Below are 17,686 nucleotides of genomic sequence, written 5' to 3' on the forward strand. Positions count from 1 at the left end.
TTGCCTTGGAAATTGAATTTCACCAAAATAATGGCGAATTCCGTGACATTCCGTGTTAACATGCAGATTCCGTTTTTATTGCCCGATTCCGTGATTCCGTCCGCGTTTTCGTTATCGCGGAAATCATAGGGCCCTACATAAATCACACCGGTGGTTTTTCCCCTGTTCACCAATGAAATGATTCTTGATTTCAGAATGAAGCTGCCTTCGACGAGGTCTTCCAGCAAGCCAACTTCAACACTTTTGTCTTCCGCAGCAGAGTGAAGCTAGAAACGTATAACGTAAGTAAAGCAGGGATGGTAATTAGTCTGATAAAATGCCTTTGGGGGTCTCTGTTGTCATCGCGGCATGCTGTGTGGAGGCACCATATTGCTGCAATAATATAGGAAACTAAGCAGGAAAAACATTATGCAGCCTCAATCCCACAATCGATCCTTTGTAAAAATGCATAGAACGTGCCCAGGGTCTTTATGTTGTAGCTGGTTGTTTTTCTGCTTTGACGGTATTCACATCCATTAACAAAGCTATCCTGCTTTGAGTTTGACTGGGTGAAAAAAAGAAAAGAAAAAAGTTGTATGTCTATAAAACGGTGCTCATCTTCAGTGGCTTTGTGAAGAGTGCACCCGAATATTAGCCGCAGCCACTATTTCCCGTAGACCACACAGATAGAGGTTTGTTCTGGGGAAGCGCATCAAAGAATTGATTGGTCTGGGACTCTGAGCAGGAAGTGTGGAGCGGTGCCAGAGGCTGCATCCGCCTTCAAACACACAGAAGAGGCCACTGTGTCTGTCACATTCAGCCCAGCATCCAAACTGCCAATGGCACTGCTACAAGCATGTATTGGCTGCTGCCTCTAAAGCCCATATTCTTTCAACAGAGACACCTGCTAAACCGCTCATTCAGTTCATTCTCTCCTCCTCAATGCTATAAGCCAGTCATTGTGCTGCGCTTTCAAATGTTGTCATGTGCACAAAGTGCAAACATGTTCCATAACAGTGAAATGACTCTCATCCATCCTTTAGTATCTTAATGAGTGGGATGAATTGATCCCTCATAATTCAAACACTAAAACACATATTTATTGATCAGGCTGGCTTTACCTAATGTTGAAACAGCCTTATGCATACAGAGTAATAAAGCTGACACAATCAATGATACAATTTGTTTATCAATAATCTTTTTATTTTTATTTATTTTTTTATTCATTCATACAAATTAACTTAAATTTGTATTTTTCCAGCTGTAAAATGTGTCATATTGCTGCGTTTCAGTTTTTTTGATTTTATTCATTATGCTTGTTTTGGATTGTTAGTCAGACAAAATAAGCAATTAAAAAAAGTCTCAATATAATTTTCGCAATTTCTGACATACAGTCTGAGTTATTTGTCTATTAATTGAAAATTATTCTGATTATTAGTTGCAGCCCTGTACTATACAGTATATTACATATTAGTTTCAAAATCCAATAAAATATTGTGATGCATTTGTCTCTCAATTACACAGAAAAACAAAACTCAAATTAGTTCTTAATATGCAAAATCAAAACACTGGAAAGTGTCCTATTAAAGATTATGTCAAAACTCCATTTAAGTCATAATTAATTTCCTCACGTCATCAAAAATCTTAAATGAATAAGCATAAATCAAAACAATTTTGATATGGGCATGATGCATAATATAATTTAGTGTACACAAATAAATATCAAAGTTGTATTTTGGCTGTCTAATTGGCTATTGTATATTGATAGTAGGCCGTTACGTTATAACTCGATGTCTTTACTATACAGGTTTTACTGTCAACCCAATTTTTAAATATCACTGCAGCACCTTACTCTTTGATGGTCTTAAATATATAATTTTTCTGACAACAGGAATGTCTGCTCAGCGCTATTCTATTCAAACTGTTGTTCCGTTATTAAAGTCTCATTGTCCCTATAGGATGTGTGTCTAGACTTCTAAGTGATTTAAGTGAAAGGATGACACTGAGGGAAAGAAGGTGATACTGAACATTCAGGGCTTTTCATTTCAGCACTGTCTCAGTCTTGTCAACTGCAGGCCAAGTGTAAAACAGAAATGTGGATGGATTTGAAAGCTGATCACATGTTCTCATTCATACACCCTGTCTGTCTTTTGAGATGTGAGTGACTACTGCTCATCACAATATGAAGCAATTGCGCTTCACCAGTTCTCCAGGGCTCGGGAACACCCATTGATGTAGAACTGTGTGCAATGATCAAATACACAGGTTACTCGTAGGTTAAAGATTTAAAGAAAAGATCTGACAGATTTTCATGTTATCAGGACAGGCTGGTGTAAGAGTGTCTGTGCCAATTTACAACCAATTCTCTTTTAAAAGGCACAGAGATTAAAAAAATCAATAGAATTCCTGTTTTTTGTATGTAAGAAATGGTTAGAGTCCTTTGCTGTTCTTTGCTGCATTGTTTCATTAATCATTCCGTTATATTTTAAACTTGAAAAGAAAATGTTCTTTTATATATGTTAGGGTGCATTACGTCCACAATTCTACCACATCATACATAACAGCCCTTGAGATTTATAATAAGCTTTCCTTAATGGATGTGGGCACCAATCCAAAGGACTATGATTTACATTTCACCCACTTCAACTGCAGAGGATCAACAGAGGCGAAATGAGTGCAACCTCTTGTTTAAATGCAGAATAATGGTCCCTGTAGAAATGACCTTGCCCTGTCTAGACAGCTGTGTGGGTAGAAGGCTTTAAAAGCTGCCTCTTTTTTTTGAAATATTAATGGTTATGCCAACACAATTCAGATACACAAACCAAACATCTCATATAAATGTACTTAGTCGTGGGTGGATGGAAGGTGCCAATATAGTGGACATTTTGTATATGGCTGGATATATTTCTTATACTGTGTTTTTCTTCTTATATTTCAGGATGAATCCAGGATCAAGGCTACAGTGATGGAAGTGAAGCCAGTTGACCATAAGGACTACAGCAAGAGGTTGATCATGAACATAAGGAAACTGGCAGCCCAGTAGCAACTTCTGATCTACGTCAGGTGTTCTTATTTTCGTTTGCCTTTGCAAGTTTTCTTTTTGTTTCTGTACAGTCAACAGACAGCTCTAAATATATTGACAGTTACGCTTACAAAGCCATTGTTTTCTTTTTCTTTCACTTCCATGTGCATTTGTAACCCTTTAGTCCTAAAAGTACCCTGGACTGTTCACCTTTTGTAAAATAATGCTCGGTGACCTAATTCTGGAACCTGTCAATGATTATTTTCTTTCTCTTTATTTGGGGAAGCAGAGCAGAGAGTGGGTTAGTAAGACACAAAGGAAAATCATCACTGTGTGTGTCTTTAGTCAGCCAGCCAGTTGTTCCCGCGTGTACTGTGGTCATGTTTGTGGTGGCTGTTTTTAAGCAGAGAACCAGCACACTAGCCAACACTCTTTTCACTTTCTGACGCACATTCAAATAGCTGGGCTGGACCTGCACATCCCTGATAAGACCGTTTACTCTCCCACTCTTTTTTTCCCCCTCCGTCTCTCTTGTACTTGCAAACATAAGCACGCATACACATGCATAGTGCAGCCCTCAAGGGGCCATATACTGGATTCTATTTAAGTAGGTGCCAGGTGCTGTCATTATTTTCACTGCCTGGAAATGTTTTGTACGGTCTGTAGTTTGTTGTAATTAACTGAGAATAAAAATTCTGTAATCAATTATTGTCTGTTTTATTGTGGATATTTGACTGTCAGAAGGTTTGTTTACATTAAGTACACTAAAATGAAATTAAGTTAAGTGGACACAACTATCCCTTACAGAACCTTATCCTAACCTGTGTCCATGACCATTTAAAGCGAACCAAAACATGTAGGCTATTTTCTTTTTTTAGGGGTAGCACTGTAGGGAATTTATTAAAGTGCTGGCAACCATTGCCCCCCTATCTCCTCCGGTTTTGCTCAGATGTGCAACAGATTCCTCTGCAAATCTGACTTTCATGTTGTATTAAAGCAGAACATCAGTGGAGCTGCACCTCCTCATTTTTCTTGTGATAACATCTGGTTTCTGCTGAGCGCTGCATCTGTTGCCTGTAGTGTGCCGAGATGGATTCAACCTTCCTTTTTGAAACGGCAAGTAAAGGCAAGTTTGACTTAGATATTGACATGTCTTTAAATTTTGCCCGTGATCCCCTCATCACATCACAGCTGACGTTTGGTTATTTTATACTATGGGTGTTCTCTCTGTGTCTCCCTTACTGTTGTAATGCGTCTGTACATCTTTTATAACACCAACAGTCAGTTATTGTGGAAGGTAGTGTCAAGGGTTGACAGTTATGCCTCACCCATTCCCTGTATGAAACTTCCAGTCGATCGTAAAAAAAACGCAGAGAGGGCCTGATAGGACCTCTTGGCTCTCCAGCCATCTGAACCGAAACATTTTATTCAGTGAGGCGGGCCCCAGCCAACATTAAAGAGTTTGTACCTATGCCAGGGTAATTCTAGCCGTTTCCCCTGGGAGTTGGGGCTAGAGAGTTATTTTCTGCCCTCATTTACATCTGGCGTCCCAATAAGCCTTTATTAGACAGGAAAATCTTGAACTATTGTTCAAGGCCTCAGCTCAAAGTCACTTGATAATTAAATTCTCACACCTGTTTGGTAATTTTGATTAAGCTGATTACACAGTTCCTACTAACGTAAAAAATTAGATTGTAATGCATTTATAATTGATTATGCGCTTGTTCGAATGAGATGGGCTGATTAGCCGGACAGAATTACACTGCGGTACTCAGGAATGGTTGTTTTTATTAGCAGCAGATGAGCATTGACGAAGTGGAATTGTCACACAACGTGGTTTAAATGAAAACTGATTAGAGTCTGAGAGATGGCACTCTGCTGGGGTTATCGGGGGGGCTGTTTCCATTCCATCACCATTTACAACTTGCTGGAAAAGAAAATTCACAAGGCCCTCTGGATAAAAGATTGGTCAAATGTCTTCCGTAATTGTTAATTTATTATGTTTACTGGATAACCAAGAACCTGTGTAGAATGTGAAATATGAAATACAATTAAGGGGGAATTGCACGATAATTTTGTTATTAAATGTTTGACTAATAAATGTGTCAAAATGGAGCATAAATACTTTGATATGTCTTCTTTAAATATCATACAGTCAAAGGCTGAGGCTTATACAACACAAGATCCCATTGGGCATCTGTGTGACCAGGCTGAGTGTTGCTACATGCATTTATACTGTGCCACTGTTAAGCGTTTATGGGTTTGACATTTTCTCTTTTGGCGTGGGAAAATATTGGTTTGTTTTAACGTCTGCCGTAAAGAATGACATCAATTTAATTATATTGTAAATATAATCGGCCATTAGATTTGGCACCTAAGGTGCATCTCAACTCCAGCTGTGTTTAGCTTTGTATCGCCTGTTTTCTTAATATGTTTTTGTCTTAACACTTGGCAGCAGCTCCCATTTCTTCAACATCAGATAGCTTTCATTTTGATAAACTGTAGCCTACTTCATGTTGACATAAAATAAGATAGAACTTTATTTATCCCACAGGAAATAATTTTTCCAGTTTGATCCAACGTTGCCATTGAATACATAAGAAAACGGGGGAGCTGAAGGTGTAAAGCTTAATTGGTTTCATTATAAACCCATCACCTGGAGTGTAAGGACCAACAGCTAATATACAGTATAGGGTGTACTTGCTGATGGATCAGTAACATAATTTAGGCTCATGTAACGAGCCTTAGAGGAGTTCATGTGCAACCTTCATCAACTAACCACAACATTGAGTAACTGTGATACTCCATGCTGTTCTAATGAAATGTAAAAATATATGAACACTAAGAACTGTTTTATGAATTTGACGATATTATTTCCCATGTGCATACAATTCTCCTGGACTGGGTGGTTGTCCTGTCCTTTTCGGTTAAGCCTAGTATACCTTACTCATTTCATTTTTGGAATGAAGCAGTTAATCCTATGCAAACTCAATTACACATAATAATGGGAAAATGTGTAATGGAGAATGTGGTCTGACAATCCATATTGGAGATATACTGCAGGGTCTTTTTAAAGGAGCGGGTATGTAAATCATGGTGAGTTGAGCTCACAGACAGTCAGCAGTGCCAGCCATACAGCCCCGGCCCTTTCTGCCCAGTCTGCTGCTTGTTTTGCTTTATCGCTGGTGCTTCTCCTTTGGACCTGTGGAGCCCGGGCAGGTCCAGACTGTCTTACCTGACACCATGGTGACAAATGGGCAGGATGAGTTGAGTACCACCCCTGGGGTACTGCTGTAATGAATGGGAGTAAGCAATTTGTCTATTTTTATTTATTTTTTGTTCCTTCCCAGTGCTCGTGGTATGTTCTTATTTGTATGAGAAAGGGACAGGTGCAAGGTGCTACTTTGTACTTTAAGCACACAGCTGCCCAGTCTGGTCTAGTCTGGGGACCAGTTGACCAAACACTGGCCAGGTGGATGCAGCATAGCTTCTTTTCTCCATGGCTGACCTCACAGAGAGAGAGAGAACAGGTGTTTGTGGCAGTTTCTGTGCTCTCTCTCTCTCTCTGTCTGTCTGTCTGTCTGTCTGTCTGTCTCTCTCTCTCTCTCTCTCTCTTCACATGTGGTGCAGAAAATTGCAGTGACAGTCAAAATGTCTGGCAGGTGGAAAGCCGATCATTACAAAAATTGTCGCAATCAAATAAAGTAATAATTCATTGTTGCCTTTTGAAAAGCGGCGCAGATTGAATCTGTGGATACAAATGTGTCTGGGGGCCCCTATTCTGTTTCCACTTTAATTGGATTTGGGTGTAGATAAAGTTGTGTTTGTCCTCTCGAGCACTAGATTATAAGGCCATGTAGTGAGTTGGTATTGTTATTTTGTCTGCAGCGTCTCCTTGTCATTGTCTGAGGCTTAATGTCCTGAAAAACACACTTTGCTTTGATTTGGTTCCAAATGAGTAGTTTTCAGTTGTTTGTTTTTGTTTCACCATCGTCACCATTCGCAGTGAATTGTCAGACTGAGGACAGAGTTGCTTTTTACAATTCTCATGGTAATTGTGGTAGCAATCTTTGGTCCAATGATTATATGTTTTTCGTTTTCCCCTCACACTTAACAGTTCATGTTACAGTATACACAGTAGAGCAGGGGGTAATGGTTTGAAATGATAGGGCCAAGTGTATGGCTGATTCAATCTCTGTCCCCGACAAAGTTGGATACTACTTGCTTTTTGTCTGACTTTGTGCCCTGAACCCCCCCACTGAAATATACTTGGTGACTATTGATTCACCTGATTCAATTCTGTCCCCCAGTATTCACTTGCAAACCAGCTGAGAGCGGGTACTGCCATTGGTTTCCTTATGGGAGGAACCTAGCGTGTGGCCGATTGCATTTTAGAGAATAAAAAATCAACAGCTGACCTCAAAGCAAAGCTTAGCCAGAAAGTAACGAGTAACCAGAACAAGCTTTCTAGAAATGTAGTGAAGTCAAAAGTAACATTTTCTTCTTTGAAAATGTAGTTGAGTGAAAGTCATACGTTTCTCAAAAGCAGATACACAAGTAAAGATACTCAAACTAATAAGGATATGTGGAAATCACATATATTTTGGCCCAATCAAAGTGAAATTCCTTTTATTGATTGACTATTATCTCTGATGAATACCAATAGACAAATCAATTTCAAAGTCTGTGCTGTATGTGTGTGTGTGTTAATATTTCTGACAAAAGTGCAAGTCTACTGTGCAGCAGCTTTAGAGAACCTGCATGAAATGTGAGTATGTGCCACCACTTGACAAACATGAGTACCAAATAACCAATAAAATTGTGGCTGTGACAGATTTCAGGCTTCTTTCATAGCCAGTGTGCAATTGGTCAGGGAACACTACAAACATATTCAGTCGTTCAGTGAGAGTATAGGAAAAACCTTGCCAATAGCGCTGCATACAGTGTTCTTGCTCATATTCTTTGCATAACCAACTGCATAACATAACATAACTGAATGCATGTAGTTTCCCTAATAGAAAATATTGTCAGGTACATGGGATTTCTAAAATAGTTGATTATTTAAAAGGCTACAATTTTTGAGCCCATTTCAATATGAAACTCTAAAAAGAACCTCCTTGGAGCAGGTTAGGTGTGCAGCAAAAGTTACAATGGCGAACTAGCCATGTTAAAAAGAGCCATATACTGTACATAGAAAACTCTGGCTTTTGGTTCAACATGCCTCGATATCCCGCTGATGTTGCTTTGTAGATTAAAAAAAAAAAATGAAACATAAATATATACAATAATATAATGTGTAGGCCTATTTAAATATCAATGTGTGAATATGTAGGCCTATGTATGTAGCATAACGTCCTACAGTAGGCTAGCTAGGCCTGCCACTTAAGAGAAGAGAAACTTCCAGTAAATAACATTTTACAAATTAGGGTAATTTTTCTAGAAATAGTTTGGTTTCATTCCAGTTATAGGCCTTCCCATCATAACAAAAACTTGGAGCTGATTGGTTGGCCTGTCAAAACCGAAAATAACCAATCAAAGGATTTGTGGTGTTTAAGGCACTCCTTACGCCTTAACAGACCCTGTGTGATGTCATCATTATTAACCAACAGGCCTAGGCTACCTCGTGCCCCACATCAGGTGATAGAGGCTACCCTGCTAGCCTGACAGGTATTTGGATATGGAGAGAATGGGGGCAAACGAAAGACAGTGGAATTGTTTGCTTCTGATACAATTTCCAGGCAAAGTTTTCAAGATAAAAAAATAAAAATAATAATTAAAGAAAGTAGGTTCATCTTCAGCTCCAGGTTAGGGGGCACGGTAGCCTATGCTAGAAAAGGGCAGACCAACAGGCGTCTTTTACGTTGATGCCACCCATTGCGCAACAGGCCGTGAGCCGTGAAGCACAGCTTAACAGTGGATAACATTTGACAGCGTCTTGGAGGAAACTGTGGACTCTGCATTGGCATCCATCTCATCGTAGAAGGAGCCATTTCTTCAACTGTAGGAAGACAACTGCAGGAGGAGGTGATCTATCGTGTTGGTGGCTGGTGAGTCCTGCTGTATTATGTAATCATGAAGTTGATGAAGACCATTGTTGGCTATGCTGGGATTTGTCGCAGTGATATAAATGGCCTAATGTCCATCTGTCAAAAAATATTTATTGTTGTTTTTTATGTTTATGGTGTGCAATGCATATACGTTTTTCATATTGTCATCTGATAGTTTTTTAAAAATATTTTGTCCAGAAGGGTTGCTCTGTACTGCGGAAGCATGCTGCTTTGGGAAATAGATAGTAGTCGAGGCTATGTTTACTAGTGTCAGCTTGTGTAGCAGATGGTTTGATCACAAGAGTTGAAATGCAGTTTTCTTTTTTCATGTCGGGTTCATTTCCTAGCCTACTTAGATTGTATATATTTTTTCGATTTCAGTGGATCTTGAGGCAATGCAATACGTTGTTGGCAATGAGTGTGTGTGTGTGTCTGGGCGCGCGCTGGGTCATGTGACCTTTGAAGGTCCCTAGATCATACATATGCATATATGTAACATCATACACATACCTGCAAACTCGTCGCTTTTCGGCGAAAATCGCCGTTTAGAATCAAAATATATGACCCACGTGAATCGTATAGATCCGAAGAGTTTTTGTTTTGGGGAGGGGGGGGGGGGGTAGCGGCAGCTGCCAGAGAAGTCAGCCAGCGCTTCCCAGACTGGACTGTGTGGGCGAGTTACCGTAGTGTGAGACAAAGGAATATCGTTATCTTGGCAATAAAACATCTTTGGTAGACGTCATGAGTATTGTCCAATCAGCGTTCGCTGTGTGTTCAGACTTTAGAATTGGCTAAAAGTCTCAATCAAAGCCCTTTTGATAATAAAAAATAGAGGCTTTGATTAAACACTGTCAATGCTTCAGAGGTTAATGTAACAGCCTACTGAAACAGAAACTAACGGAGGGACGCAGCTCACTGTACAGTCCCTTTATTTAGTCGCGCTGTCAGTTTGCCGACATGGCTCTATGTTAGACTCGAGACATAGAAAAAGATCGCGGAAGCCGTTCCCGTCTCACTCGCTCACTGGGTCTCCCGGGTCCCGGTGATTTTCACCGTCACAGCGATCGACTCGCTGCTTTGCTGGGGCGGAGACTTTGTCTGAAGGTGATTTAACATCACGGTCGTAGACGAATGTTATAACTTTATGCTGCATAGTTTGCACTGCACTGTTGACCCACACAGGACTCTTAAGTGAAGCTGACAGTTTAATGAGCGCACATTGCAGAAATGAAGTGTCTGCAGTGCGCTCACAATCAGAGCCGACCGACAGACACCACCCCCCCCCCCCCCCCCAATTTATTTTTATTTTTTAGTTTGTGTGTTTGATATTAACATCATATTATTATATCATACAAAAAAATGAATACAATGTTTTGATCTAGATAGCCTAGTTAATAGCCCAATAATTTAATCAGTTCATCTGGGAGGTAATCCAAGTTTAACTGATCACGTCACGTTCACGTCCAGTGTGTATTGAGTTTATTTAAAAACATTTGGAAATGGGGCTCAGATGCCCATGCACTGTATAACCTATTTCAGCCTCGTCTGTGGAAAAAAAGATAGCTGGACAACAGAGTTCTTCTGCTTCATTCCTCTCACTGCATTTAAATGTATTCAATATATTACAGAGAAATATGTCCCATAAAAGAAAAAGAGCACCAAGCCCAACCCAGAGGACCCTGCATAATATTTTATTTTAAATTAACATTTTAATGGAAAATCCAAGAAGCTTCTAATTCATCCGACCCAGTGTCTCCAAATTATTTGTTCACACAAAATTCCTCAGATTTAGCCTCTTAATTTCCCTCTCAAAGTGCACCAGATTCATGCATTTCACTTTAAAAAGTTTAAAAAAAATCTCCCGGGGGGCATACCCCCGGACCCCCCTAGGAGGGTCAGGATCTCAGCTGGCTATTATTTTCACCCAGCTGGACATTGGAGGCAATAGTGGAGAACTCTGGTTGTGTGAATGATATTTAACAATAGCCAATCGTTTGGACAGCGAAAAACACCCGACCCCCCTAGAAGGGACGGGTGTTTGTCACCTTTTTCACCTCCTATGAGTTTGCAGGTCTGCATACATATATGGCTATATATATATATATATATATATATGCAGTGTTTGCAGTGCAAGTGTTTAGAGCAGCAATATTGTAATTGGAATGTAGTAACAGATTTGGCTTGATTTCCATATGTATTACTTTTTTTTTTGAAGCACCACAGGGGCGTTTTGAACGGTGCTGGTGGAATATATTTTTTTAGATACTCATTACATTGAAGGAGGGCAAGAAAGAAAAAAACATCAAAGGTTCAGGGCGTCACTGAAATTACTATTCCTAGTATGGTTTCCAATATTAAAATAACTTTGAAGTTTCATGTTGCTCTTTTGTAAACCTCACTAAAGGAACTGACACACCGTGGCTTTGAGATCCGCTGATCTTCATTGGGTATGTACAGGTGCCGGTGACCTTGTCGAGGTTCTCTTTAATTGGATGACCCATTGCTTTGAATAAGGGGCTGCTCATCAGTGAATATTGAGGAGGGGAATCATCCCTGAGTTCATTGAAGTGTCAAGATAACAAGTGATTAGACAGAGCAAAGAGACACGGCGAGAGACTGTCAGAGCCAATCTCCTTATACTGAACATATCAAATTGTATGTGTCCACTCCTTGCCCACTGGAAACACTTGTTTCTCCCTGAATGAACCGAGACTGCCTAACAGAGAGCCATTTACTGTGATGATGCTGTTAATACACAGTTCAGTTCTTGGATTCATGTGCATCATCCGCACACTTTATCCTCTCTTCCTCCATGCCTGTCCACCGCTTTACAGCACTCTGCTTTGCTCTCATTTCCAGCCTCTATAAAGAGACTTTTTTAATAGTCCCTGTGGTGTTGGATTTGGACGGGCGCTTTTAGTTATGTAACCTGGCCCTGCTTGTGCTGTTTTCTTTGCCTGCCTGCCTCTCTTTCCCTTTTTTTTCTCTCTCTCTCCCTCCCTCTTTCTCGTCTTTACTTTTTCATGCTTTGAGACTGTAATTGTTTATAAATGCTGGTTGAGTTCCCTCTGGGCTTGAGTCTGTGACCTGTGCTACATCTGTTTGTGTTCCTGTGTATGTGTGCCTCCAGGACACCATAGCTGTGAACAAAAAACAAACAAACAAACAAAGCAGTTCTACATTAGATCAGACTATACACTGTAGAGGCTTTACCTGTACTATATATTCCTCAGTGTGGATATTTACTGTAGCCTTCCCTTTTTATTTTCCCTTTTTTATTGTTATCCTATGTGTTCCCTCTATGTATCTTCAGTGAACGCCTCCATATTATCTCCTCGGTGCAATGGGAGTCCAAGTGGAGCTCATACATTCAAACATCTTTGAATTAATGCCAAGGTCTTGTAGGGAAAACTAGATTTGCTTGCTCCCCGGTTTCTCCCCGGGACACAGATTATATCTCCATGTCAAGTAGGGCCAGGCTGGAAGAGCAGAGGACACCTTTGATGGGGAGCCCATTGCTTCAGGCCCTGCTACTTGATGCTAGTGTGTGAGGCACTACAGTGACCAGATATTTATTTTCCTCATCTTAACACAAAGCCTTTTCTACCACCCCCCTCTTACTACCAAAGTGAAAAGCAATTGGCTTATTTACTTATTGTCAGTGGAACATTCCCCTCTTTCTGGCATAAAAGGAAAAAATGGAGGAAGCCGGGGAAAGCGACTGCACTGTATCAGGGGCTGACAGGGTGACTGCACTTGTTACTGGCGAGGATGTTTTGACATCTTTTTATAGACCCCTTGAAGACACCGCAGAATCTCGAGTCGTGTGAATGCAATGGAAAAGGAAAAAGAAAAGCTGCTGAAGTATAATGACTAAAAACAAACTTTTGTTATTTGTTAGAGACTTCAAATGCGTTGCCTCATTCATCTCACCGCCTCTGTCTCATTTAAAGTATTTCCACAGAAATGTGGCTGTCTTGAGCATATTACTGAGACAATGTGTGTGTTTGTAGCTACTGAAGTGAAACTCGAGAACACATAATCCAGACTTAAACAATTAAAGAGACACTTGAAAACTAGACTTAAATGGAAAATCTATTTTGAAACTGTCAAATCCTACAATCCTTTAAATGAATAGTTCCAAAAAAATATTTTTAGCTTGTTGACCCACTATGGGTTCAAGACAAGATGACATTAACCATACCTATAACTGTTCGTCCATTTTTGAAGAAGAAATGGAAAAAGGTGGCTCATCGCTAATTAGCTAATCACTAGAAATAGTCAATTAGCATTAGCCTGCCTTTGCTGAATAAGATACACTTTACAGCATCACTTGACGGCCCTGTGTGCTGGTTGGGTCTGGTTTATTTACCACGTTATGTTGCACTCTATATATTTTTTTTATCTACTTTTTGTTGTTAACTGACAAGTTCCTCCCAGTAGTTTGCACTTACACACTGTGCGGTTTCTTTCCGGTATGTTTTTGATTTAAAATGACATTAAAAGCAAAAAAATAGAGTGCAAGATAGTGTGGTAAATAAGCAAGTCGCAAGAAGCCAATTCTGTCTTCAAACCAACACAGCAAGCAGGTAGTGAGAGGGGAGAGTCTTGGCAACACAAGCAACTCTCAGTTGTTTGTTTTTTGTAACTGACTGACTAACTAACAATATCGTCCTTGAAAAAGAGAAGATACTGTGGTGAACACACACCATCTATCTGTCAAGACGCCTCAGCTTCCACTCTGCCAATTTTGTGGCTACAAGCCGGCGGACGCCCCGTAGCTATCATTTCTATCATTACTTACCAGCTATTGTGCCCAGTGTATGACTAATAAAAAACCCACAAACTGAAAACAGGGGGTGGATGGGGAGAAGCTGTGCGATGCTTTATGACGATCATTAATGAGGGAAAATTAAGGTAATGTGCAGCATTACTCTGAAGAACTATAATTAAACAAGAACGTCCGGTGCCAACTGTGTGTCTTGTGAGGAGCTTCAGGCAACGCATGCATGTCTGTAGTGGAGGAGATAACGCCACTGTGTGGGCGGGAATATGTCTCCTCCAGCCAGTAGTAGCCTGAACTAGCACCCATTGTTTTTGCCTTAATTGAAGTCTTGATTTGGCCGAGCAGTGACCTGTGTGTTTCCTGGACGCCGTTTGAAGTTTTGGTGGGGAGGTAGCCACGGGGTGGTAATTTAATGGTTTGTGTTGATTGGGGAACGTTTGGTCTGTTTTTTCCATGAGCAGTTGCCCAATTGAACCGCAACCGGAAACGTAACAACAACAGTAGATGAGCAGGAGGAATAAATGTGTCACATTTGAACTCGGGGATATGTGTCTTTGACTGGGAGCTGTGCTGGAAGCTTTGCAGTATAGAAAGCAAGATGGTGGTGGTAGCTCGGTGTGATACTAGGCCTTACTCACAGTCTTTAAGGCAAGGTGGAGGGTTGTTTGGGTCAGCATCTTAATCCCTTCTTTCATGCCTGTCAGTTCTGGGAATCAACAACAACCCCTTAAGTCCGGGGTTTACACTGCATATAAAGACAGGAGGGCCCTGTCGCCGCCGTCCCCTGCCATGTTCTGTACCCTGAGTTATCCTGATAAAGAAAGAAGCCCATGGATCTGGTGTCACCAGGAGCAATGCTTCAATCACCGGGGATAGGATTGTGTTTTGTGTTAGGAATAAACAGTGTAGTTCAGTATGTTGGAAAGAAAAAAAAAAAAATAAAATAAAGATACACTATTTTCTGACTGGGATGTGATGTGATTTTTGTTAAGATATTTTTTTAGGGGGGGGGGGGAGTAGTAGTAGTAGTATGTTCACCTTTTTATTGGATAGTTTTTTAGCGAGACTGACAGCAAACAGTGCGAGACAGGGAGGGAATGTCATGCAACAAAGGTCAAGAATTGAATCACACCGACGAGGTTGCAATGATGGGGTACACACGGCTACCAGGGTGCTCTGTTTAAGAGTTTGTTTTAACAATTAAGTTGGATGAGTGGCTGGTTCAGGGAACATACTTCCTGATTCTGTTTTTTCTTTAAATCGTAACCTCGCTTTTTTAAAATTTTCTAGAACCTGTGACTAGTTAACCGGTTAAGGCCCTCACATTCTTTTGAAACATTTGGTAAATATATTTATATATTTATTTATTTCTAGATTAAATTATTAACCTCATCATTAAAGCGGCTACGAGTAACATTTAAATATCTTTTAAACAGCCTCATGTTTCCTCTGATAATCATAAATTACCTTTAACAGCAAACGAGACCATCAGTGCAAAGAAAGACGTTTTTAAATAGTTTTTATTACTGCTTTTGGTCTGGTCGCACACCCAGTCCGATTTTCGGTTCGCTCGTGCAGGCTCTATGGTCACATATCCGTATTGGTCGCAGATTTCAGTGTAGCGCAGCAACGTGAATTGAGAAGCCTATCCCTCCAGGTGAGGGAAGGGGAGCGGGAGCTTTGTTTGAGACAGTTATTTGTCGTCATAATGACTGATAACGGGGATGAACCATCAAAGAAAAAATGCAATGAAGAAAAGCTAAAAGGGAAAGTGTATAGGCTACGGGCGGGACCAGGGCGTTGCCAAGCAACGTGTATACAATTTCACGAGAGCGAAACTAGACTGCAGTGTTTACTCCTAAATGAATGAGTGGTTGGTACTAACACAAAGTTTGCTTTGCTTCACCATCATCAGATAACCATTATCTGAAATAGTCATTATTTACAACAACATAAACATATTACCTCATCGTGATCCATACTAACTGCCATCTCTCGTTCATTCGCTTTCTGTGAGGAGTCGGACACGTAATCTTTCAGCTCCGTGAGAGAGAGAGTAGTTAGGTGACACTGCTGCTCATCAACTCATTGCAATCAGGTGTGTGTGGCAGTGACTGGCATTAGTTGATGCAGTGTCAAAACCACTCTCACGGAGCCGAAAAGAGTCCTCACACTTTCAACACACGGACATGCACTATATTGCTCCCTTCTCAGTTCACACCCGCGCGCCTGGCACGCGCTAGAAAACAGCTTTGCAACGGCGGTCGTCGTAAAAATACTACCGCTTTTGTCCAAAGGGGACGCCAACGTGCCATGTTACTCGTAGTGGCTTTAAGAGAATGTTTTATTTACAACATATAAATAAAAAACGGTTTAAAGTTTAAATAACCGCCAGAAAGATTTAGACTTTAATTAGCCTGTTTTTGGTTTAGGAAAACACTATCAAACTCCCTTTTTAATGGTATAATTAAGTAGAATAAACCTCAAGAAGAACAGAGGGGGGACGGGGAGACATGCAGAGGATACAGAGTAGGCCAACACAAATTCACAGTATGAACAGGTTTTTCCGTGACAGTGTACAACAGGCTTCTAGTGTTTGTGTGTGGCGACAGACTTTTTGCTCTGAATAATTTAACAAGTACTATGTTTCAAGGAGCGAATAGTTTCAATGAATACAATTCAAAGTGAGGTCTGTAAATAAACCAGATTAAGCCAGGCATTGTTTTCGGAAACCAACTTATTTTTTTCTTATTTCTTTCTAATTTCTTTTGTGTGCAACCCAAACAGAATCACATTCCACCCCATTATTGTGGCGTTGGGGCATTAGTCTGAGCAGAGGATATCTTAAAACCTTGGCAGATAAAAGGAAAATTATCCTAACGTTGAGGATAAAAACACAGGGAGTAGGTGGGAAAACAATTTTTGTGATTTGCTGAACCAACCCTTTAAACACCAGTTACTTCATCTAAATAGAATTCAGAAAAAAGAGGTGAAGAGTCTTTCATGGAGTTCTTGCAATATTTTATTCACCTTTTTTTATCAATGCAAATTAATTTTAACATTGTAATATAATGAAGTCACAGCAATTACAGTGGAGTTAACACTCTCCTCATAGTGTCAAAAAATGTAATATAAGGAGCTTAAGAACCTGTTACCTGCTGTAATAATAACTCTGGGAGACAAATCAGTAGTTGCGTCTCAGTGGTAAACATCTTTCAATGACAACTCGTCTTGTGGGGCTGGTGTAACCATTTAGAGAATCAACAGGAATCCCCCATGTCACTGAGACTGGCTTTACAAATATTGACATACCTGTCAGCCTATCGAATCCTTTATGATGGCTTTCTGAGCCTACAGGGATGTCTATTTTTCACCTTACAACATGACAATTTGGACTGTTAAACACAGGTAAATAGAGCTAGTGGGTGTGGATTTGACACAATTTTGGAACACATTTTATTTGCAGGTTTAGTCAAACGTTGAATGATATCAGTGGGTGACAAATTGCCCCAATCATATTGATGCTTTGCATTAAACAGGCCTGATGCTACTCCATGTCATGTCATGGGGGCAACGCCAGGGCTAAGAAACAATTTACCAGTGAGCCAAGATGCCACATACTGTAGTTTTAGCTACCACAAATAAATGTTTACTAAGATATTCTCACTGCAGTACATTTTAGACCTTGATTTAAACAAAGTGTGAGGGGAGGCTTTTGGTTGGAGATGAAAATGTTTGTCTTTTCATTGCCACTAAAAGCACCAGAGGCCGTGTACATACTGTTTCCTATAAAATGAGTATTAGATTAGCTCCTTTTCTGCTGGAAGCTTCATGCATACATGCAGGCAGAAG

General features: G+C 40.3%; 1 protein-coding gene across 1 annotated transcript in view; it reads left to right on the plus strand.

Moving 5' to 3' along the window:
• Window positions 1–3,700, plus strand: part of rpa1 (replication protein A1) — a 28,255-nt gene extending 24,555 nt beyond the window's left edge. The window contains exons 16-17 of the mRNA XM_080025028.1: window positions 195–281; window positions 2,918–3,700. Of these exons, the coding sequence (XP_079881154.1) occupies window positions 195–281; window positions 2,918–3,022 (192 nt within the window). The 3' untranslated portion in view covers window positions 3,023–3,700. The remainder of the gene's footprint in view (window positions 1–194; window positions 282–2,917) is intronic.
• The last annotated feature ends 13,986 nt before the right edge of the window (window positions 3,701–17,686 follow it).

This window comes from Ammodytes marinus (assembly GCF_949987685.1).
Source record: "Ammodytes marinus genome assembly, chromosome: 3".
NCBI classification, from domain to species: domain Eukaryota; kingdom Metazoa; phylum Chordata; class Actinopteri; order Uranoscopiformes; family Ammodytidae; genus Ammodytes; species Ammodytes marinus.